Genomic DNA, 21,864 nt, shown 5'->3' with positions numbered 1-21,864 from the left:
TGGGGGGGGGGGGGGGGGGGGCGGGACAAAATTCAAGTAGAGTATGGGGGAACCCCAGTAGAACACGGGGGACTGGGAGAAGGGGAGTGGCCAGAATCTCGAGGCCATCTAGGGTATGAGTGATGGGGAGCTGGGGTCAGGAGGGGAGAGTCGAGCTGGCTGGGGAGTGTGGGATTTATTCTGTCTAGAAGAGAGGATGGAGGGAGGGGAGCGGGCGCAGTTTGTGCAGGTGAGGAGGCAGGTAGGTGTAAGGGGAGAGTTGAATTCGGGCAGAGTATTCAGGGGCTTACTATCTGGAGACTGAGGTGTTGGCTGTGTCATCAGGGCAGTGGAATGCAGAAAGGCCCTGTTATCTAGTGAAGGGCTGTGAATGGGGGGCTTATGTGGGGCAGTGGGGAAGGAGGAGGGCAGGGCCGGGTTGGCAGCGGGGATGAGGTGGGGCGGGTCCCCTTCTTCCTCTGCCTCCTCGGGAGAGTTGGGTACCAAGAGTGGGGTGGTGAATGGGGCGGTTAGGCTGCGTGGCTCGTCAAGTGTTCCGCTGCTGCCTTTGGCGCGGTGGTAACCGGGACAGCGCAACCGCTGATTGGCTTGCGGGGTCTGAGGGGCGGAGTGGGTGGGCGGGGTTTAGGACACCCGGTAGGGCGGGGCCAGCGCTGCCTGGCACCCGCACTGGGCGCCAGGGGATGAGGGATATGTTGAAATGTGTAGCTGTTTGTTTGCCCGTAGATCAGGAATTATTAACCTCCCCGCCACCTTCTGAAACCCCAGAGAATGAAAGTACAGTTGTGAGAGTGTGAGTGGGAAAAGGTTCTCCAGATTTCATCAGTCCGTCCAAAGCACCAGAGACCCCCTCCCCCAGATAAAGTTAAGAGCTTGGGTCTAGAGGCAGAGACGTGCCTCTCAGGATGGCTGGGGCTCTGGCTATTGTCCTTGGGCATTTGAGAAAGGGGATCTGTGGATGAGCCTGGGGGTGTGGTATTCTGGGAGACCCTGAAATTCCTTACAGAGGTTATGGATCTATTCATTTATCTGGGGAGGGTTCAGAGATCTCATTAGATTCTCAAAAGCTCAAGGACTCTAAAAAGATTAAAAGTCACTGACCTAGAGGGATTTCCCTGGCAGTCCAGGGGTCAAGACTCGGTGCTTCTGCTGCAGGGGGTGCGGGTTCAATCCCTGGTCGGGGAACTAGGATCCTGCATGCCGTGCAATGGCACGGTCAAAGAAAAAAAAAAATCACTGACCTAGAGATTCAGGGCTCAAAATATTAAATTTTCCAACATCAGACTTTAGGAAGGACTAAATTGAGGAAAGTGTGAGGACTAAAGGAGACAGTGGAGAGAGAAGGAGGTCACGCACTGGAGGAGTCCCCATGATCTGTGTTGGGGGCATCCCTGGGTGCCTCTGTCTTTGCAGCACCTGTGGGACTCTGCACAGGGCTCTTTTTCTCACAGAGCTGCAGTTTCCCCATCTGTACACTGGGAAGGGAATGGGCTGGCCTTGTCTGTCTAGTCCCTTTCAAGCTGAGAAACAACAACAAAGTAATAATAACAAGAATAGCAATGACTGGGAGTGGGGATGAAATAGGTGAAGGGGATTAAGAGATACAAACCTCCAGCTATAAAATAAGCCACATAATATGATCAGTAATATTGGAATAACTTTGTAGGGGGATAGATGGTTACTAGGTCTGTCGTGGTAATCATTTCATAATGTATGCAGATGTCAAGTCACTGTGTAGTACACCTGAAACTAACATAATGTTGTCCATCAACTATATTTCAATTAAAAAAAAGATGATGATGCCGATATGTATTGAGTGCTTGCTTGGGCCAGGCATGGCTCATTTCACCAAGGATTTTAACATGATTAATTCATTTAATCCTTACACCAATCTAAGGAGATGAACGCTGTTATCCTTCTATGGGCTTACAAAGGCCTGCAGGAACATCATCTGGCCCGTTACCTCTCTAATCTCCTCACTTTCCCTCTCTCCTTCCCTCACGCTGACCTCCTTGGTGTTTTCAGAACAAACTAGGTACATCCTGCCTTGGAATCTTTGCCTGGCTGTTCCCTCTACCTGGATCCTAATCCCCATATATTCACCTGTCTTCCCCCCCTCCCTCCTTACAGGCCTCTGCTCAGCAGGGAGGGGGTGGCCCTTCCCTGACCACCTTAGCTAAAACAGCAACCCCTACTACCTAGTATCCCCTTTCCCCACCAGTTGACATTTTTATGCCTCTAACTGTTGTCACCCTCTTGAGGGTAGGGACAGAATCTGGTTTCTCATCATATCCCCAGCACCCAGCATGGCAAATGCTTTAAAGATAAGGAATCTGGCTCCAAGAGAGGTTAAGTTACTTGCCCATCTAAGTGCACATAGCTGAACTTGGACACGAACCCAAGCAGCCTGGGGCTCCCATTCTGAACCACTCCCTAGAATTCATGCTGAGGGTGGAGGCCTACCCTCTCCTCCAGCTCCTCATAGAACTAACAGTGAGTAGTAGTCCTGTTGGCTGAGAGAAATTATTTATGCTTACAGCAGACTAATGAAGAAGTTCAATTATTAATTCAATGTAAATGGTTTAAGTTTATCGTGGATAATCTGTTATCCATGCACTGGCTGTTCTCTCGACTTGGACCACTTTCCTTAGGGATAGCCACTTGGCTTGTTCCCTGACCTTCTTCAGTTTGTTCTCTGCCCAAATGTCACCTCCCCAGGGAGGCCTGCCCTTGACCCTCTATTTAAAATCTCTGCCCAACCTGATCTCAATACTCTGTCTCCCTTCACAGCTTGACTTTTCTCCACAAATGTTTAAATAAATGAATAAATAATAAATATATAATGAGTATAAGGATTTATAAATTAATAATCAATAGTATTAATCTTGATCCTCTTATTGGAAATCATATATTCTATTAACCAGCTTGTATTGGGCATAGTAACATGCAGGACACAGTTCCAAGTGCTTTTACGTGTATTGTCCAATTTAATTCTCATGACAGCTCTATGAGGTAGGTGCCATTACTGTACCCATTTTCCAGATGAGGAAATTGAGGCATAGAGAGGCAAAGTCTCTTTCCTAAGGTGGTACATGGTGGAACCAGGATTCTGGCCTTCCAGCTCCTGAGTCTGGGCTCTCAGCCCCTCTGGGTCTCTGTCTCATCCCCCTCTCCAGCGACACTGGCCATGGACCAGCCAGCTGGCCTGCAGGTGGACTACGTCTTCCGGGGTGTGGAGCATGCCGTGCGGGTGATGGTGTCTGGGCAGGTGCTAGAGCTGGAGGTGGAGGACCGGATGACGGCCGACCAATGGCGGGCCGAGTTCGATGCCAGCTGTGAGTGTGCCTGCCTGGGTGGGCTCACTTGTCCTTCCCTGGGATCAGCTTCTCCCAGAAGATGAGGCCAGTCAGGATCCTGTCCACCTGCCTCTTCTACCTGACTAGAAGCTCTCTAAGCTGGGGAGGGGGTGTAGGGCTCATCCCTTGGGCCAGAGGCACTGGTGTTGGGGAAAGGTGGAAAGCTTGGGTGCATTGCCCTTGGGCTGGGCATGTGGTAAGACCTCAGGAAGGACTTTTCTCCCTACCTAGTCATCGAAGATTTGACTCACAAGACAGGGAACTTCAAACAGTTCAACATCTTCTGTAACATGCTGGAGTCGGCCCTCACCCAGGTAGGGGCCAGGGTTGGGGGCTGGGGGAGCTGTCTGTTCCCTGGGTCTCTGGGAGGGTAGATGCCCACCTGATGTATGCAAGACCCTCTACCTTCTCTTTCATTGAAGGAACAGGGCTATCGTTTTCTTTTCTTCTTTCCCAAATGTAAATGCCTTATTCTGATTGTAATTCTAATGATGGTGATTATCATGGAGAAAATTCAAGTCACAGAGAAATGTAAAGAAGAAAGTAAAAATCACTCCATTCCCAATACTCACTCCTAGTAATATTTTGTTAATATATATATATTTTCTGCCGCACTGCGTGGTATGTGGGATCTTAGTTCCCCAACCAGGGATCAAACCCGCACCCCCTGCATTGGAAGGCGGAGTCTTAACCACTGGACCCCTGGGGAAGTCCCTTTTATTAATATTTTGATGGAAATCACTCCAGCCATTTCTCCATTTCTGTATTCACTTGTGAACGTGTGTGTATTTGCAGATCTATAATTTTATGTAGTTGATATATTTCCCAAGGTATTCTGTAGCCTTTTAAAAGATTCAACAATAATTCATAAAAATTTCGTCATGTCAGTGGATATAGATAATCATTCATTTCATTTACTGAGCATCTGTTGTGTGCCAGGCACTGGAATACAGCACTAAACGAAAGAGACAAAATTCCTGCCCTCATGAACCTGACAGTCTAGGGGGAGAGACAGACAATTGAAAAAAATATATAATGTCAAATAGTTAAAAATATTAATAGGAAAAAAAGAAGCAGGTTGGAGCTTAGAGTGACACAGATGCTACTTAGACATCATTTAAAAACTGAACTACATTATTTCTCTGATTACAGGTAAAATGTGCACTCATAAAATTGTGATGATATTAAAGTAATGTGTGACTTAGAAAGTAAGAGTCTAAATTCTGTTTCTATCCCCCACCTCAGACTGTTAACATTTTGGTATCTATAGGCAGTATAGCATAATGGCCAAGATCATGGACTCTGAAATCAGTAATCACTACCACTTACCACTTGGGAGCTGTGGGCCAGTAACTCCATGTCTTAGTTTGCTTATCTGTAATGTGGGGATGATAGTAGTCCCCATTTCATAATGTTATGACGATTAAATGAATTACACGTAAAAAGCTTAGAATAGTGCCCGGCTCATAATAAGTGCTATACAGGTATTGTCTACTTTTATTATTATTACAACTTTTGAGTTTGTCATCCTTGTTCGTGGTTGCTTAGTATTCCAGTGTACCCATGCATCATGATTTATTTAACCCAGTGGGTTCTCAAGCTTTTTGGTCCCAGCGTGGATGGACCTAGAGAGTGTCATACAGAGTGAAGTAAGTCAGAAAGAGAAAAGCAAATATCGTATAATAAGGCATATATGTGGAATCTAGAAAAATGGTATAGATGTTCTTATTGGCAAAGCAGAAATAGAGACACAGACGTAGAGAACAAATGTATGGATACCAAGGGGGAAGGGGTGGGGTGGGAGGAATTGGGAGACTGGGATTGATGCATACACATTATTGATACTATGTATAAAATAGACAACTGATGGGGACATACTGTATAGCACAGGGACCTCTACCTAATGCACTGTGGTAACCTGAATGGGAGGGAAATCCGAAAGGGAGCAGATACCGGTATGTGTATGGCTGATTCATTTTGTTGTGCAGTGGAGGCTAACACAACATTGTAAAGCAACCATACTCCAATAAAAATTAATTTAAAAAAAAACAACTTTTTGGTCTCAAGACCGCTTTATACTCTTAAAAATTACTGAGGACACCAAAGAGCTTTTGTTCATGCAGGTTTTATCTATCAATATTTGTTTGCCATATTGTAAATTAAAACTGAGAAAAATATAAAGATATTTACAAATTCATTTAAAAATAACAATAACAAACCTGTTACTGACCTAAATAACCTTTTTATGAAAAATATTTTTAAAACCAAAATTATTTAGTAAGAAATATAGTGTTTTTTTTTTAACATTTTTTGCAAATCTCTTTAATGTCTGGCTTAATAGAAAACTGCTAGATTCTCATGTGCTTCTGCAGTCTGTTGTGATATGTCCTGATTGACGTACATGCAGAAAAATCTGCCTCAGGAAGATATATAGCTGAAAAAGGGAGTCCTTTAATAGCTTTTTCAGATAATTGTGCATATCCTCTTTTGCCAGCACATTAAAACTGGATATGTGGTAGTTTCTTAAAGGTTTATCACAGTGTGGAATCTGAGACCATACCAGTGAACTTTTCCTATTCTGTGACATTAAAATCTATTGGTGTATCTTTACTTTGCAGGGATCTTTTACCCATTTTCTAACATCATGCATTTAAATGTAGCATCATTTGTAACATCATGCATTGGTCATTTGGAAAATATTGGTTCACGGAGTTGTGCAAATCTTCCAAATGTTGACACATTTCATTATACAATATCAGGAAGTCGTATTTGTTAATATCCTCACTGATCTGTCCAGGGAAGCCTTTCAACACTGAGAAGCTATCAAGCACACAATGGCAGATACAAGTTTTCCAAAATTCTAATTTTCACTTTAAAGTTTGAATTTTATTGTTGGCAACAAATACTGTTAGCTGTATTTTTTTGAAGTGACAGGCTCGCTTTGTTCATTTTTGAGAAAATGCTTGCCAGACATCGAAGACTGAATAACCGTAGTTTTGTCTCTCGTTACCTTTTCAAGTAAAAATAGTGTTCCATGAAAAAGTGGCTAATTTAGCTTAAAATTCAATCACACAAGTGCTTTTCCTAGAAAATGTCATACCTTGATAAGCAGCCGAATGTGTACTTTCCATTTTGTCACACACAGTAGTAAAAATCTGTGCACTCAAGGGTCAAGAGTCAAAAAAATTAATAATTTGGGGCTCCCTGGCGGTCCAGTGGTTAAGACTCCACCCTGCCACTGCAGGGGGTGCGGGTTTGATCCCTGGTCGGGGAACTAAGATCCTGCAAGCTGTGCAGTGCGGCCCCCCAAAAATTAATAATTTTTACAGGTTTATCAAGGACATTCCTAGGTTTCATTTTCTGTGTTTTTATCTAGTTATTTATTTATTTGTGTGTTTCTCCCTCCTTCCCATCCCCCTGCGGAGACTGCGTGGCAGTGGAATTTACAACGGTTACTAGTGCATTTGATGCCCCTGGCTTGCTTTCTGCTAATGGGCACCAGCAGTTTTACCCACCATAACTTTTGCACCATCGGTGCAAATGTCAACACAGCAAAAAAGGCAGATGACATCTTAGTATTATTATGCAAGGTGTTTTGACCCCATGGACTCCCCTGAAAGGGTCTTGGGGACCCCCAGGGGTCTGTGGACAGTACTTGGAAGCCACAGCACTAAGCTGTCTCCTATGGCTGAGCATTTAGGTTCTTTTCCATTTCTCCCTCTGATGATGTCCTGTGCAGCCCCTCATGGGGCAGGGCCATCTGGATCACCAGCCTCAGTGTGGAAAAGCCCAGCTAGCCCAAAGAATGAATGGGGCGTGGCCCAGGTGTGTGGGTTGTGTGCTCTGGGTATGGCCACGTTGGGTCTTTTGGCAGCTCCTCCCATTCTCTCCAACAGAGCAGTGAGTCGGTTACCCTTGACCTGCTGACCTACACAGATCTCGAGTCCCTGCGGAACCGAAAGATGGGGGGCCGCCCAGGCCCCTTGGCCTCGAGATCGGCCCAGCTCAACTCCAAGCGCTACCTGATCCTCATCTACTCTGTGGAGTTTGACAGGTGGGTACAAGTATACCCACCAGGCTGGTAGCTGGTGGTCAGGTGGGAGAGGACGTGGATAGAACTTAGGAACCCCTGGTACCCAGGGCTAGGTGGGGATGTTGCTTAAGCCTAGCCTTTGGAATCTTCAGTGTTGAGGGTTATATCATTTAGTATTGTGTTTGGCTACAAGTATCAGGATAACCATTATCAGTGCCTTAAACAATAGTTTATCACGTAACGAGATGTCTAGGTAGATGGCTGCTACTCAACAGTTTTGTTAGGGACTCAGTCTCCTTCTGTTTTTGTTTTTGTTCTTTTCCTCATCCTTAACCTGTTGGCTTTTTGACTGCATCCTTATCTCTTCATGGTCACAAAATGGCTGCTGGTTCTCCAGGTGTTGCATCTATGTCAGAGCAGGAGGAAATGGAGCAGGATTGTTCCATTTCCTGTTAACAGGAAATTAACAAATGCTTGTTAATTGTATCAGCTGTTTTTATCAGGAAACCAAAAGTGTTCCCAGAAGACTCCCAACCAATTTCCTGTAGTATTTGGCCAGAAATGGTCACATGTCCTTTCCTGAGTGGATTCTTGGCCTCTGAGATGCCACGGTTCTAATCCTCCTTCTCAGGATTCACTACCCGCTGCCCCTCCCGTACCAGGGCAAACCAGACCCTGTGGTCCTGCGGGGCATCATTCGCTCACTAAAGGAGGAGCTGAGCCGCCTTCGAGGGCTGGATGGCCAGGACACTCGGGACAGCCGGGAAACTGAGATCTGGCATCTGCGGGAGCAGTAAGTCTGGGGATGGGGGTGGGCGGTTGGGGCTGGTGGGGACACATCCCATCATGCACTGCGGGACCCAATGCTTAGCACTGTTGGAAGGACAGCCATCCCTCATTCCCCAAATACTTACTCTGAGCCCCTCCTCTGTGCCCACCATGTGTTAATGGTGCTGGGGACACAGCAATGACCGAGATAATTCTGGCCCTGTCCTCTCCTGGGGCTCCCAGTCCAGTGCGGGAGACAGATCTGTCTGCAGACAGTGAAGATTCACCATGGATAGGGCTGAGGGAGTCCAGAGGGAGACCTGACCCTTCCGGGGAAGGGAGGGGTGTTCCAGGCAAAGGGAACAGCATGTACAAAGACAGCGTGCGAGGCAGGGCTCTATTCAGTTGAATCCGCCTTCACCAAGCGCCTCTCTTGTGCTGGCCCCTTCCCTGCCCATGGTGTAGTGCCAGCGCAGGGGGCAGAGAGACATTGAGCACATACCCACCGAGTATATTGCAGATGGAGATGGGGTTAGGCAGGAAAGGGAGCCTGTGTTATGGGAGGCTGTGACGGGAACCTGATGGGCATGTTTACCGAGTGCCTGCTGTGTGCTGAGGGCTGTGGAGGGGCTGACTGGGACTTGGTCTCCATCTGGTGGGGGCCCCACTCATTGGGGAGGGCTAATACTATTTTTAGTAGTAGTAATAATAATAATACCAGTAGCTATTGTTTATCGAGCATTTAATTGTGTGCCAGGGACTCTGTTCAGTGCTGTATGATTTAACTGATTTAATCCTCCCAAAGTAGGCACTACTATCGTCCCCATTTTATAGAGGAGGAAACTGAGGCCCAGAGAGGTTAGAGAATTTGCCCCAGGTTACACAGTGTAGTAACATGGCCTGGCTAGACCTTGAATCCAGGCAATCAGCCCAAGCCACCTTTGGTTCCTCAGCCACTGTGCACTGCTGGCAGCTGCTAGCCCAGGACTGAGCGCTCAGTGCTGCCTGGGAGGACCAGACCTCTCCCCTCCCAGAAGTGCAAGCTCACGGGTCTTGGAGAACCTTGTGAGTCTTCCAGGTGCGTGTGCCTGTGTTTCCCAGGATGGCCACAAGGTGGCATCATCTGCCCGGAGATCCACAACTGGACAGTTGGTTCTTACCTTTCTCTTCCCAGCTTGGAGTTAGGGAGTTTGGGAAGACTCCAAGATTCATTCATTCAGTCATCCAACATTTACTGAGTTCCTACGGTGTGCCAGGCACACTGCCTGGCCCTACCGATGTTTACTGAGCCATCACTCAGCGCCAGACACAGTCTAAGCGCTCTTTATAGATTCCTACAACCTTATCAGTAGGTGTTATTATTATCATCCCACTTCACAGAGATGTGAAGTGAAACTGCCCCAGGCCACACAGCTTGTAAGAAGTGGAATAGAGTTGGATGCCATCAGCCAGGCCACAGAGCCCGAGTTCCTACACAGTGACCAGACAGCTGGAGTGAGTATGCAGACAGAAAACAGATAATCAGCACTGATCAACGTCAGCTCCACCATGATTGGTGCTGGGAAGGAAACGTACAGAGAGCCAGGAGAGGAGAGAATAGAGGGACATGACAGCCTGGCTGGGAGGGCAGGCAGGCTTCCCCAGGGGGGGATGTGATGTTTGGAGGATGAGTGGAGTGGTTCCTGCCAGGAGAAGGAGAGAGGGTTCAGGAGGAGGGAATTGCGTTCGTTTGCAAAGAGCAATGGGAGAGGGAGGTGGGAGGAGAGGAGGGGAGGGGGGAAGTCAGCTGGAAGGGACCGAATGGGGAAGCTCCTTGGAGAGTGCGGGGGAGCCACAGATTTTAAAAAACGTTTTATTGGGAAAAATTCCAAGCACGCACAGTAGACAGTAGTATAATGCACGTGTACTTGTGCCCCAGCTTCAACGGTTATCTACATTTTGCCCATTTTGTTTGATCTATGCCCTTTCCTCTCTCCTGAGAAGCAAATCCCAGACACTGAATCTCCTCTGTAAACACTTCAATATGTATCTTTAACATATAAGGACATTTTTGAAAAAAAAGCACATAAGCACTGTTATCACATCCAACAAAATTAACAAAAATTCCTTAATGTCATCTGATACCCAGGGTGTATGTGCTGACACTTCTCTGATGATCTCACAAATGTCTTTTTGTAATTGGCTTGTGTGAATAAGTATCCAGATATCTCTTTTAATTTATTACAGTCCCCCTTCCCCCCCTTTCTCATGCTACTTCTTTGTGGAAGAAGCCTGGTTATTTGTACAGTTTCCCACAGTCTGGATTTTGTTGATTTTTTTTTTTTTTTGGCCGCCCAGCTTGCGGGATCTTAGTTTCCAGACCAGGGATAGAACCCGTGTCCCCTGCAGTGGAAGCGTGGAGTCTTAACCACTGGACCGCCAGGGAAGTCCCTGGATTTTGTTGATTTTATCTCCATGGTTCACGTAGTCCCTTGTTCTGTTTATTTCCCGCGAAGTGGTTGTTAAACCTATAGGCTAATCAGATTCAGGTTTCTGGGACAGTGCCTTCCTCGGTGGGGCTGTGTATTTACTATTGTCAGGTGGTGTTGGGACTGATGGGTTTGGATGTTGAGAGCTGGATCCCTGTCTTATAAAGTTCCTATCAGCTCAGCATCTCTTGGTGGCTTTCATTTGCATTCTCTAATTACCGATCAAGAAATGGTGCGTGCCCACCCCAGTGGAGGAGTGAGGATTATGGGACCATGCCCCTCACCCCGCCCCAGCATTCGCTTTCTACCTCCTCCCCCCAGGGTGTCGCGCTTGGCGGCTGAGAAGCGCGAGCTGGAGGTCCAGCTGGGCAGATCGTGCGAGGAGGCGCTGGCCGGGCGGGCGGCGCGCCAGGAGGTCGAGGCGCTGCGCGGGCTCGTGCGCGGCCTGGAGCTGGAGCTGCGGCAGGAGCGCGGCCTCGGGCACCGCGGGTCCGGTCGCCGAAGCCAGGATTGCCGCCGCCTGGCCAAGGAGGTGAGGGGGCGGGGCGGCCGGCTGGGCGCCGGCGGGTCCCGGACTTTGGCTTCAGTCTGGACCTCTACGCCCCTCTTCCCTCCCGGCAGCTAGAGGAGGTGAAGGCGTCGGAGCGGAGCCTGCGTGCCCGGCTGAAGACGCTGAACACCGAGCTGGCAATGTACAAGAGGGGGTGAGGGGCGCGGCCCGGGGTGGGTGGGGCCTTGGAGCTGTGGACCCCGCCTGCAGGTGGGCTCCGGGCGTGGTTGGGCGGGGCCTGAGTGACGGGGCGGGGCCCAGGTAGGGTGGAGAGGGCGGGTAGAGCCTGAGAGTGGGCGGGAACGGAGGGATGGGTGGGGCCTAATGGACTGCATGGGGCATAGGGAAGGACACACACAGTAGTTGAAAACGATGGGCGGGGTCTGTAGAGAGATGGGCAGGCCTGAGGCGGCATTCAGGAGGCTGAACCTGGAGATAGGGACCGAAAAGGGGCGGGGTCTGAGATCTAGTTGAGCGAGAGGGCGTGGCTAAGCAGGTGGGTATCCGAGTGATGTTTGCTGGCATGTATTGGGGTGGGTGTTGAAAGATTGGGAAGGGTTTCCAGGGAGCTGTGGGAGACCTCTGGGAGAAGGGCCTGGTGAAAGGATGTGTTAGGATGTAGGGAAGTGACGGATAGGTTTTGGGGGGCCGTGCTTTGTGGGGCTCCGATAGGGGTGGACCCTGGGAGAAGGTATCTGTGAGGATCGTGTAAGTACGTGAATGTTTAGGAGTTGATGGGGGATGGGCCTGATGTTTCGGAGATGGTGCAGTCCGGGAAGAGGCTTGGGATAGGAGTTGTCGTCGCCGGTGGGAAACTGCCAGTGGGCTCTGTGCTCCCAGGAGACGGACTACACCGGTGGTGCCGCCCTCGGCCCGGGAAGATCGGGCTTCGACGTCTCGGGAGCGCTCCACGTCGCGTGGCCGTGGCGCTGCCCGCTCCTCATCCCGGGAGAGCGACCGCGGGGGCCGGGGTCAAGGCCGCCCTGCCCGCCCCTCGCCCTCGCCCACAGGTCTGTGACGACCCTGCCCTGCCCGTGGGAGGAGGTGGATGGCACTAGAACTGGGGAGGCGTGATCCTATGACTCCAGCCTCCTCTTCTCTCCACACCCCACCCCCACCCGGTCCTAGGTGGTCGCGTGCCCCGTTTCGACCCGACAGCCTTTGTGAAAGCCAAGGAGAAGAAGCAGAGAGCGATCAAGATGAAGTTAGCGCCCATTTTCTCCTCACCTGCCCATATCCCTGCCCCTTTACCTGCCCCTCTGACCATCCATCCCCAACTCCCATCTCCATCACCTGTCATCTGCTCCATCTCTCCCCTTCCCCCTGCGGGCTCCTGCTCCCCGGTCCTGATCGCCAGCCTCCCCCATCCCCCCGGCCTGCTTATCTGTCTCTCCCACCCCTACCTGGTCTGTGTCTCCGCATGATTTTTCCCTATTTAGGTGTGACCCACGGGGCGCAGCGACGCCCTTTCCCGAATTAGTTGGGCGCACAGGTGGGCGTCTCCTTTCTCGTTCTCCAGGCAGCAGCAGCAGCGAAACCGATTGGGCAGCGGAGGAAGCGGGGACGGTCCATCCACCTCCTGGTCTCGCCAGACTCGGCCCCCCGCAGCCGTGACCGGTCGAGGAGACGCGGCTAACCGCTCCCGAAACCGCAGCTCCTCGGGTGACTGGGCTGGAGCGCGCGGGACTGGCAGACGGGCTGGGCGGGGCTGTGGCCGGTGCAAGAGGCTCACACTCTCCTTCTCCCTCTAGTGGACAGTTTCCGCAGCCGCTACTCGTCCGCCAGCTCCTGCAGCGAGTTCGAGGATTTCTCTGAATCCCTCCCTGGAGGGTAAAACTTGGGCTGGGGGAAAGGACCGCCTCCAAACGGGTGTCTGGGGAGACTGGGAACAGTCTTTTGCGGGGAACTTGGGTGATGGAGGCTGGAGCCTTGAAACCAAGGAAGAGGGCGAGGTGGGAGGTGCCACAGACCCCTCCCATTGGTCCTTGATTACTCTGTCCTCTCAGCGTTCGTCGCCGGGGGAAGCCGCCCAGCCCCACCACCTGGAGTGGGTCCAATACGGTGAGTGTCTTTCCTCAGGCTTTGGAGGAGGCAGGGGCAGCGTTAAACCACCGGAAGCTCGCTGGCCCTTTCTCCCGTGATTCCATTCTAGGGCATTAGGTTGTAAAGGCGGCTCCGCAATGCCTCTGGAGGCAGTGTTTTGAGACCTTTGGATTGGAGAGGAGGATGGGGCTGAGGTGGGGGCAGGAGACTGCTTAGGAGCACCGGCTCTGGCCTCAAATTGCCAGGTCTTGAAACCTGCCTCCCCTTCCTAGAAGCTGTGTGACTCAGGGTATAGCTACTTAGCTTCTGTAGCTCAGTTTCTTTATCAGTTAAGTGGGGATGGTAATAGCATTCACGTCTGAGTGTTCTGGTGAAGCTACAAGGAGCTTATTTTGCACATAAGTGCTCAGGTGTCAACCCTTAATTTTTTTTTTTTAAGATGTTGGGGGTAGGAGTTTATTAATTTATTTATTTTTGCTGTTGGGTCTTCGTTTCTGTGCGAGGGCTTTCTCTAGTTGCGGCAAGCGGGGGCCACTCTTCATCGCGGCGCGCGGGCCTCTCTTGTTGTGGAGCACAGGCTCCAGACGCGCAGGCTCAGTAGTTGTGGCTCACGGGTTTAGTTGCTCCGCGGCACGTGGGATCCTCCCAGACCAGGGCTCGAACCCGTGTCCCCTGCATTAGCAGGCAGATTCTCAACCACTGCGCCACCAGGGAAGCCCAACCCTTAATTTTTATGAGGTCCTTTGGTTCAGAATTGCCGGTGGGATTTGGGGGGCAGGCATAGAGGGTGCCTGACCCCCTTTCCTGCCACCCCCAGCAGCAGAAGCCTAGCCCCCTGGAACACGGCCGCCATCAGAGACGCCTGGCCGATTCGGGGGGCTGGGTCCCCATCAAAGGTGAGCCTGGGACTCCACATCTCCCCCTCACCTGCCCCAGAGCCTGCTGGGATGCTACTGAGGGCAGGATATTGGGCCCCTCACGGACCCCCACAGCCACACCTGCTCTCACAGAGTACAGCTCGGACCACCAGGCAGCTGACATGGCCGAAATCGACGCCCGCCTGAAGGCCTTGCAGGAATACATGAACAGACTGGACATGCGCTCGTGACCTCGAAGAGAGACTACTGCTCCTCTAATGGCTTCGGATGGATTCGGCGTGAGGGGCGGGGCCAGTGTGTCCTGGCTCCGCCCAGGCCCCGCTCCTTCTGGTGCTCTTGGGGTCTCAGGTGTGTGAGGCCCCAATCCCTACGTCTCCCGCAGGCATTGCATTCTGGGAGGGAGGGTAGGTGTATTTTGTAAATAAACATATGTGCCCTTGGGATCCCTCAGCTTATGACTGAAGGGTTGGGGTGGAGTAAGGAGGAATGAAGATTGGGTGGGGAGGGGGTGTAACTGGGACCTGTGTGTATTTCTGGCCATGCCTATGACTGGGCGGCAGGTTGGAGTACAGGCTCAGAAAAAACTCCCTCACTCTCTAAAGCAATGAGCTGGGGGGGGGGACCTGAGGGGTGGGAGTGAGCAGCTTGTCCCCAGAGGAGTTCAAGCAGAGATGCTGCCCAGGATGTCTTTGGCGGTGTGGTAGAGAGGGGGTGTCTTGCCTCATGGCTCACTGCCCGGGAGGTGAGGACCCCTGAGCTTCTGGTGGTGACATCTCAGCTGACTTGGTGCTATTCCTGTGCTCTGACCTGAGGCCTCTGGGTTCTGAGCTGTGATGTGGCTTCCAAGCTGGGATCTCTGGGGTCTTGGTTCAGGGTCGGGGCCTCTGGGTTCTGAGCAAGATCAGAGTTCTGGGAGGTTGCGGGGGGGACGGCTGGGATCCTGCCCAGGATGTCTTTGGCGGTGTGGTAGAGAGGGGGTGTCTTGCCTCATGGCTCACTGCCCGGGAGGTGAGGACCCCTGAGCTTCTGGTGGTGACATCTCAGCTGACTTGGTGCTATTCCTGTGCTCTGACCTGAGGCCTCTGGGTTCTGAGCTGTGATGTGGCTTCCAAGCTGGGATCTCTGGGGTCTTGGTTCAGGGTCGGGGCCTCTGGGTTCTGAGCAAGATCAGAGTTCTGGGAGGTGGCGGGGGGGACGGCTGGGATCTTATGGGGGAGAGAGAGGGTGGGGAGGGGGATGGCGGGACATGGAAATACAGTTTGAGGTTCGCCTTTATTGGGGGAGGGGGAGGCAGTGGGGTTTCTGATGGGGTGGGGGGGCAGTGTGAGAAGACGGACAGGGCCTCACACGCGGTGGTAGTTGCTGGATGATTTCGTAGAGCTGGTCACCTGGAGAGAGCGTCTGCTACACATCCCGGTGTCCTTTGACCTCGTAGCTAGGAGTCAAGAATCCCTGAGCCACGCCGCAAGCCAGCAGACTCTGGGCTGCCCTGATGGCGTGGGGTGGGGGCACCTGATCTGTGGGAGGTAGAGGCAGGAGTTAGGCTGGGGCTTTCTCGAAGGGCAGAGAGAGTGTGGGTAGTGCTTCTGATTTTGTACTCTGAGCTGGCCCGCTAGGGCCCAGAACCCAGCCTGCCGGCACCAAGCACTGACTTAACCTCTCTGTGCCTCAGTTTCCTCATCTGTGAAAGGGGAGAATGACAGCACTTGCCCACAGGTCTGTGGGATGAGAGTTATTTTATGTACAGAGTAAGCCCTCAGCAAGTGTCAGCTGTCAAGATTACTGCTTATTTGCCCTCATCTGCCCCCAGACCTCCCCAGCCAAGCCGCAGCAATAGCTGCCATTTATCATGCACTTCATAGGGGCCATGGACTGGTCTAAGAACTTTTATAGAGATGAACTAATCTTCCCTGAAACCATGTGGTTGAAAATGGTCTTTATCCAAAAGAGGAAACAAGGCTCAGAGAAGCAGAGTCACTTGCCCGAGGTCACAGAGCTTCTAGGTGGCAGAGCCTCCCAGCAACTACTCACCAGGCGGTGCCATCCCCCGGGCTCCATGTCATCCCCCTAGCTGATGGCTGGACAGTCACTTACCCATGTAGTTACCCATGAAGGAGATGCCGAGGAATATGGGGTTCCAGGTGGGACCTGAGTGGGCGCCCAAGGTGTTCCAGCCCCGGCCCTCATACTGGAGCCTGTCTTCTCCCATCAGGAAGCTGTGGGGGTGGGAGGGTGGTCTGGATGAGTGACGGAGGGCTTCCCAGGCTGGGGGGAGGACTCCCTCCCTGTCCTCTGCTCGCCCCGCCCCTGTCCCTGTCACTCATACACAATTTCCCCAACACCCTCCTCCTATCCTGTAATCTTCCGCAGTAAGAACAATGACCGTGGCCATTGCCATTTGTCAAGCAGAGCTCTACATGCACCTTTTTGCATTCTCAACCCCGTGAGGAGTCAGGATTTTCACCCAGGTCTCCGTGACTCCCACCCACGTGGTCAGGCTCTCTCCTGCCTCCCTGGAGGACTGGCTGAGCTCTTGATTTGCTGAACTCTCACATGCAGTCCTCGGAGGCAGGCACTGTCGTCATCCCCCCTTTAAGCTGAGGAAGCAGACTTAGATTATTTACCCAAAGGTCACGTCCTGGACACTAATGCTTCTCAGAACTCTCCACTGAGAAGCTCTTCTGCCCTCTCCCCAGCCTGCCTCCTGCTTCCTCTTCCCTGCTGGGGTACACTTGAGTGACAGGATCAGGGACTCGAGGGTTGGCGCTGCAACCAGACACAAACCCTGGAGCCCCAGCATGTGCCTCTTTGAGGTTTCCAATCCTGGCAGCAGATCTGTCAGGTTCACTCATTCAACACGTCCTGCTTGAGCGAGTTTGATTTGGCACACTGGAATTAACCAGGAGATTGGCGTTTTGGAGATGCAATATCTGTCACCTCAGTCCTCTGGCTCACAAGGTCACCAAGGAGGGACAGAATGTGGGAACTCTAATACTGGGTCCTGAATCTGCCACTTGGGAAGCCAGACTCTCAGAATCTGCATTGAAGAGACTAGAAATACCATAGTGATACTGACCCCCAGGACTGGGCCGGTTATGGTCCTGCCACAGCCCCAGCATCTGGCACAAGCAGTTGGTACTCTCTGTATATTAGCTAAATGGATGCATCTAATTTAAACTTCAAACCCCACCACGTGGTGGGTAGCCAGGAGCCCCATTTTACAGGTGAAGAAACTGAGGCTCCGAACAAGATGTGACAAGGAAGGGGGATTCAAAACATTTGGATCAGACTCTGAATCCTAAAATCCGAGAAACAAACTTCAGTTTGCTTTTCTATAAAGTGATTTAGACCAGAGGCTGTGGAGCCAAGCTCTGCTCTTCATTCCTTCAGGGAAACGCTTAGAATTGGAGCATCTGACTCTTGGGAAAAAAATTTGAAGTTGGAGCCTTTGAATTGTAAAATCTTGAGCCAGAAGAGCTGGGGATACCCTTGAAGGCTTCCAGATTTTTCCAAGCAAGGTCCTCAGGTTTTCTGGCTTCACCCCAGCCCTACTGAAGCAGTCTCTAAGTGTGGGGCCTGGGAACCTGCATTTCCAGTAAGGTGATTCTGGTGTTTACCGAGGCTTGAGAACCAGTAGAGTCTCTTGCTATAGAAACCCGTGTGCGGGACCCCAGCCTATTACCCTGGAAAGGGAGCTGGTGGGCATGGGCCCCAGAAGCAGATCTAACCAATCCCTGCCCCTGTTTCTGCCCTCACCCCCCCCTGCAGTCCGTTCTCCACACTGCAGCCAGAGAGAGCTTCTCATACCCAAGCAGGCTCACCTCCCTCTCACGGCTCCCGTCTTAGTGTAGAACGGAGGTCCTCCCCATGGCCCACAAGACCCTGTGCCATCTGGCCCCTGCCAACTCCTTCCTCATTTCGTGTCACTCTTCCCGGCTACCTCCAGCCACCCTGACCTTTGTCCCTCAGGAATGACCCACTCACTGAGCCTCCTGGCCTCTACCTCTGCCGTACCCCCAGCTTACTACACTCTTCTCTCGGCTCCCATACGCCGGAGCCGCGTCAGTCACTCTGTTCCTTTTCTCCATCGCTTCTCTTACCATCTGAATTCATCTTGTTGACTTTGCTTGTTCCTCACCTGCTGCTGCCTGCCGGTCTTTAAATCCCTTTGGGCGAGATTCACACTGTTCATGGCTGTGGCCGCATCCCAGCATATGGCGCACAGCCTGGCACACAGTAACGGGCGCCAGCAGTCCACGGATTTGGGGGCTCCCACCGCACACCAGGCGGTGTCCTAAGTGGTATTGGCTGGCTTAGTGATGGAGCGGGCCACGGCCCCACTGACTTTGCAGAGGAGGAAGGTGAAACTGAAGCTGAAAGAGGGTGAATGCCTGCCCCAGGGCTCAGCCAGCCGTACCCGGCCCGGTGCTTAACGAGACACCAGACTTGACCAAGGGAATCCAGTGCACAGGACATCTTCCTGTGTATTGGCAAAGTCTGTCCGTCCCTCCGGGGGCAGAGCTTGGACTGCAGCCACTTCCCCTCCTCCTAGCATCTTTGCGCTGCCTGCACACGCCCAGCCCTAAGCGGCGACCCTGGGGACAAACGAAGATGCTGCGCGGCCGAGTAAGGTGCGCGGTGTGTCGGCCAGGCGGCTCTAGAGCAGGGTCCCTGCGGTCTCCTCGGCCCGCGCTCCTCCCTCCCCTCCAGTCCCGTCTCCAGCTTTTGCCTCTCCTCCTCACTCACTTGTAGCCCACGTCGCACCAGCCCAGCGTCCGCACGTGGTAGTGCTGCACGTTCTGGACCTGCTTCAGGCAAGAGGCCCGGGTGTCCCAGGCGCCACCCGCTGCGTGCGACACCACCGCGTAGCGCACGGGCCGTCTTAGGCGCTGGTTGAGCTCGGACGCCAGGGCCTCCCACTCTCTGCGGGGCACGATGGGGATGCAGCTTACCGAGGCTTCTTGAGCCGCTCCGAGGCCGAGGACGGCCGAGGAGGGCCCAGGCGAGCAGCGCGCAGCGGCGGGTCATGGCAGGCAGGGCGCACGGAGATGGCTAGCAGCTCCAGGCTGGCTCTGCGCCTTTATCTGCTTGGGGCGCAGGGAAGGCCTTGCATCACACCCCGCGGGACTTCCCACTGGGACCTCAGACTCCGCTTCCTTCTCTGGCAGGGCCCCAACAGGATGCGGTGTGGTCCTGTCCGGAGGGGAGAGACCGTGGTAAAGCCAAGGGGCCCCTCACCCAGCCGAGAGTGGGGGGTGGGGAGAGGCACACAGGCCCTTGGGCACTTCGCCCCGTGGTTTCTGGAAGACCCAGGGTCTGGATCTCTGCCCTGTTTTGTCTCTCCTCTCAGTGGAGCATTGGACAACTCACCAGGACTTAACATGGGAGGTAGGTGGCCAGGCCTCTTCTCCCATCCTCCTGCAAGGAGCTGAAGAAGCAAAGGCGCCCATTTTAAAAACACTTCTCCTGGACCTAAGCCCGATGTCATTTAACCCTTGCAGCAAACTGAAGAGGTGACTAATGGGAAGCCCATTTCGCAGTTGAGTAAACTGAGGCGGGAAGAGGGCTAATCACCTTGCTGCCACATGGGAGATAGTAGAGCCTGGTGGTCCAGAGCCCTCATTCAGAGGCAGGCTGCCTGAGTTTGAATTCTGGTGACATTCCAGTGTGTGAGCTTGGGCAAGTGACAACCTTTCTGGGTTTCAGTTTTCCCCACCTGCAAAATGGGGCTGATTACTATAGCGTATCTAACTCATGGGTCGATCCCTTAGAAGATGTCTGACAAATAGTGCTACATAAGCATCACTGGGGTGGGGGTGGGGTTCCCTGGTGGCGCAGTGGTTGAGAATCTGCCTGCCAATGCAGGGGACACGGGTTCGAGCTCTGGTCCGGGAAGATCCCACATGCCTTAGAAGATGTCTGACAAATAGTGCTACATAAGCATCACTGGGGTGGGGGTGGGGTTCCCTGGTGGCGCAGTGGTTGAGAATCTGCCTGCCAATGCAGGGGACACGGGTTCGAGCTCTGGTCCGGGAAGATCCCACATGCCGCGGAGCAACTAAGCCCGTGCGCCACAGCTACTGAGCCTGCGCCCTAGAGCCCTCGAGCCAAAACTACTGAGCCCGCATGCCACAACTATTGAAGCCCACGTGCCTAGAGCCCGTGCTATGCAAGAAGAGAAGCCACTGCAATGAGAAGTCTGCTCAACGCAACTAGAGAAAGCCCACACGCAGCAACAAAGACCCACCGCAGCCAAAAAACACCCCAAAAGCCAAAACAAAACCAAAAAACAGCTGTGGGAGAAAAAAGGGATGAAGTGAGGCTGATGGGAAGCCAGTGGTCCGCCCCAGGGAGCCCAGCCTGGAAGAGGAGAAGGTCTGAGGGGGCGTCTGTCCTGACCGAGGCTCAGGGAAAGGTTGGGGCAGACCTGTGTTAGGTGTCTGGGGGTTATGGGTCTGTGGAAGTTGAAGGGATGCAGGCGGGACTCTTAGAAGAAATGGGTTTTGGGTTCTGAGGAATGTGGGTGTTTCCTGGGAGGGAAGAGTTTAGAGTAGGAGGCTCAGCTGGGGTCAGGCTCCAAAGAGGGCTGAGCTGATACTGGTGCCGTGTTACGTACATGACTGATATTAAAATTTAGAAGATGGGGCTTGGAGTGGGAACCCGGGATATATATGTCGTTCGGCATGAGTTTGGAAGTTGATCAAGGATGTGGATGAGGCTGCTCTTGGGGATATGGAAAGGGTATTGCTATGACTGAGCCACTTGCCGGGCTCGGGGATAGGGAGGAGGGGTAGGTTGAGTTGAGTAAAGATGGGATTGTGCCTGAGATTGGAGATGCGCTCCAAGAGAATCGGGGTTGGGTCCTCCATACCAAGGACGCAGCATCATGGACTCATGGCTCTGTGTTGGTTGCAGTGGAGTCGAAGGAAGTCTGGAAAATCCTGGCAGGTGCTTTTATCCTCCCCCCGCTCCAGAAATAAGCTTGTGATGTCATCAGCTCTCCTGCCTTCCTGCCTGGCCTGCAGAGACGTGCTGGGCCCTTGGGGCAGGAACAGGTTTCAGATGTGGAGTCTGTCACATCTATCCTCTCCCCCAAAAGCCTCCCTCTCACCCCCTACAATACAGCCTCTTTAGCAGACAGGAAAGCACAGGATGCTCCTTGGGGTCCTTTCCACTCTCCCAGAATGAATCCACCCAACAGCTTTTCCATCAGATCCTATGAGTCTTCTACTTTCTGCACTTTTCTTTTGCTCCTTGCTTACCCTTTACATCCCAACGGGGGGGCCTGTCTGCTCCCTGACCTCACAGCTTCAGGCTAGAACCCCCAATGTAGGAACCGCTCACTAAACCACAGCTCAGGGTATCCAGGTGAAAGAGACTAGTTTTTGCACATTTGGAAATTCCAGATTGAACTAGGTTGGGAAGAGGAGGAAATTCCTCAGAAGGATACTGGGGAAGCTCATGAAACAGAAATGTGGAAAAGGCCTTGGAGGACCCCTGGGACTCACACTCTTCTCCTGTCTTCTCTGTCTCTTCATTAATGGTCATTTATTCAGGTGCATATGAATAATCCACTTAGCACCTTAGGTGTCCCAGCTTTGTTCAGGCACAGATGACGGAGGGGTGAGTAAGACATTCCAAAGTCATAATCTTCATGGCATTCCTGAGAAAGAGGGAGAGAAAGACAATGAGAAAGCAAAGAATCAGGGGCTTCCCTGGTGGCGCAGTGGTTGAGGGTCCGCCTGCCGATGCAGGGGACACGGGTTCG

At 52.3% G+C, this 21,864-nt stretch overlaps 2 protein-coding genes across 7 annotated transcripts in view; one reads left to right on the top strand and one right to left on the bottom strand.

Moving 5' to 3' along the window:
* The window catches only part of CCDC61 (coiled-coil domain containing 61), a 19,089-nt gene extending 4,556 nt beyond the window's left edge, over nt 1–14,533 (top strand). For 2 of the 6 annotated variants that reach the window (XM_028485434.2, XM_028485435.1), the window contains 12 exons: nt 3,177–3,335; nt 3,588–3,670; nt 7,253–7,410; nt 8,021–8,182; nt 10,947–11,157; nt 11,247–11,329; nt 12,016–12,185; nt 12,304–12,379; nt 12,695–12,837; nt 12,927–13,005; nt 13,182–13,236; nt 14,036–14,533. In XM_028485434.2, the coding sequence (XP_028341235.1) occupies nt 3,188–3,335; nt 3,588–3,670; nt 7,253–7,410; nt 8,021–8,182; nt 10,947–11,157; nt 11,247–11,329; nt 12,016–12,185; nt 12,304–12,379; nt 12,695–12,837; nt 12,927–13,005; nt 13,182–13,236; nt 14,036–14,326 (1,659 nt within the window). In that variant the 5' untranslated portion in view covers nt 3,177–3,187 and the 3' untranslated portion in view covers nt 14,327–14,533. The remainder of the gene's footprint in view (nt 1–3,176; nt 3,336–3,587; nt 3,671–7,252; nt 7,411–8,020; nt 8,183–10,946; nt 11,158–11,246; nt 11,330–12,015; nt 12,186–12,303; nt 12,380–12,694; nt 12,838–12,926; nt 13,006–13,181; nt 13,237–14,035) is intronic. The other 4 variants (XM_055082968.1, XM_055082967.1, XM_055082966.1 and 1 more) reach the window with 4 other exon arrangements.
* Nucleotides 14,534–15,368: 835 nt separating this feature from the next.
* Nucleotides 15,369–19,124, bottom strand: LOC102974545 (peptidoglycan recognition protein 1). The gene is given in 4 exon segments (XM_028485433.1): nt 15,369–15,613; nt 16,191–16,312; nt 18,843–19,087; nt 19,089–19,124. Coding segments are annotated over 4 exon segments (648 nt in total).
* Between the last annotated feature and the right edge of the window lie 2,740 nt (nt 19,125–21,864).

This window comes from Physeter macrocephalus, unplaced genomic scaffold (genome assembly GCF_002837175.3).
Source record: "Physeter macrocephalus isolate SW-GA unplaced genomic scaffold, ASM283717v5 random_394, whole genome shotgun sequence".
NCBI classification, from domain to species: domain Eukaryota; kingdom Metazoa; phylum Chordata; class Mammalia; order Artiodactyla; family Physeteridae; genus Physeter; species Physeter macrocephalus.
Note: the sequence above shows the minus strand (reverse complement) of the source record. Positions and strands in the feature narration are given on the sequence as shown.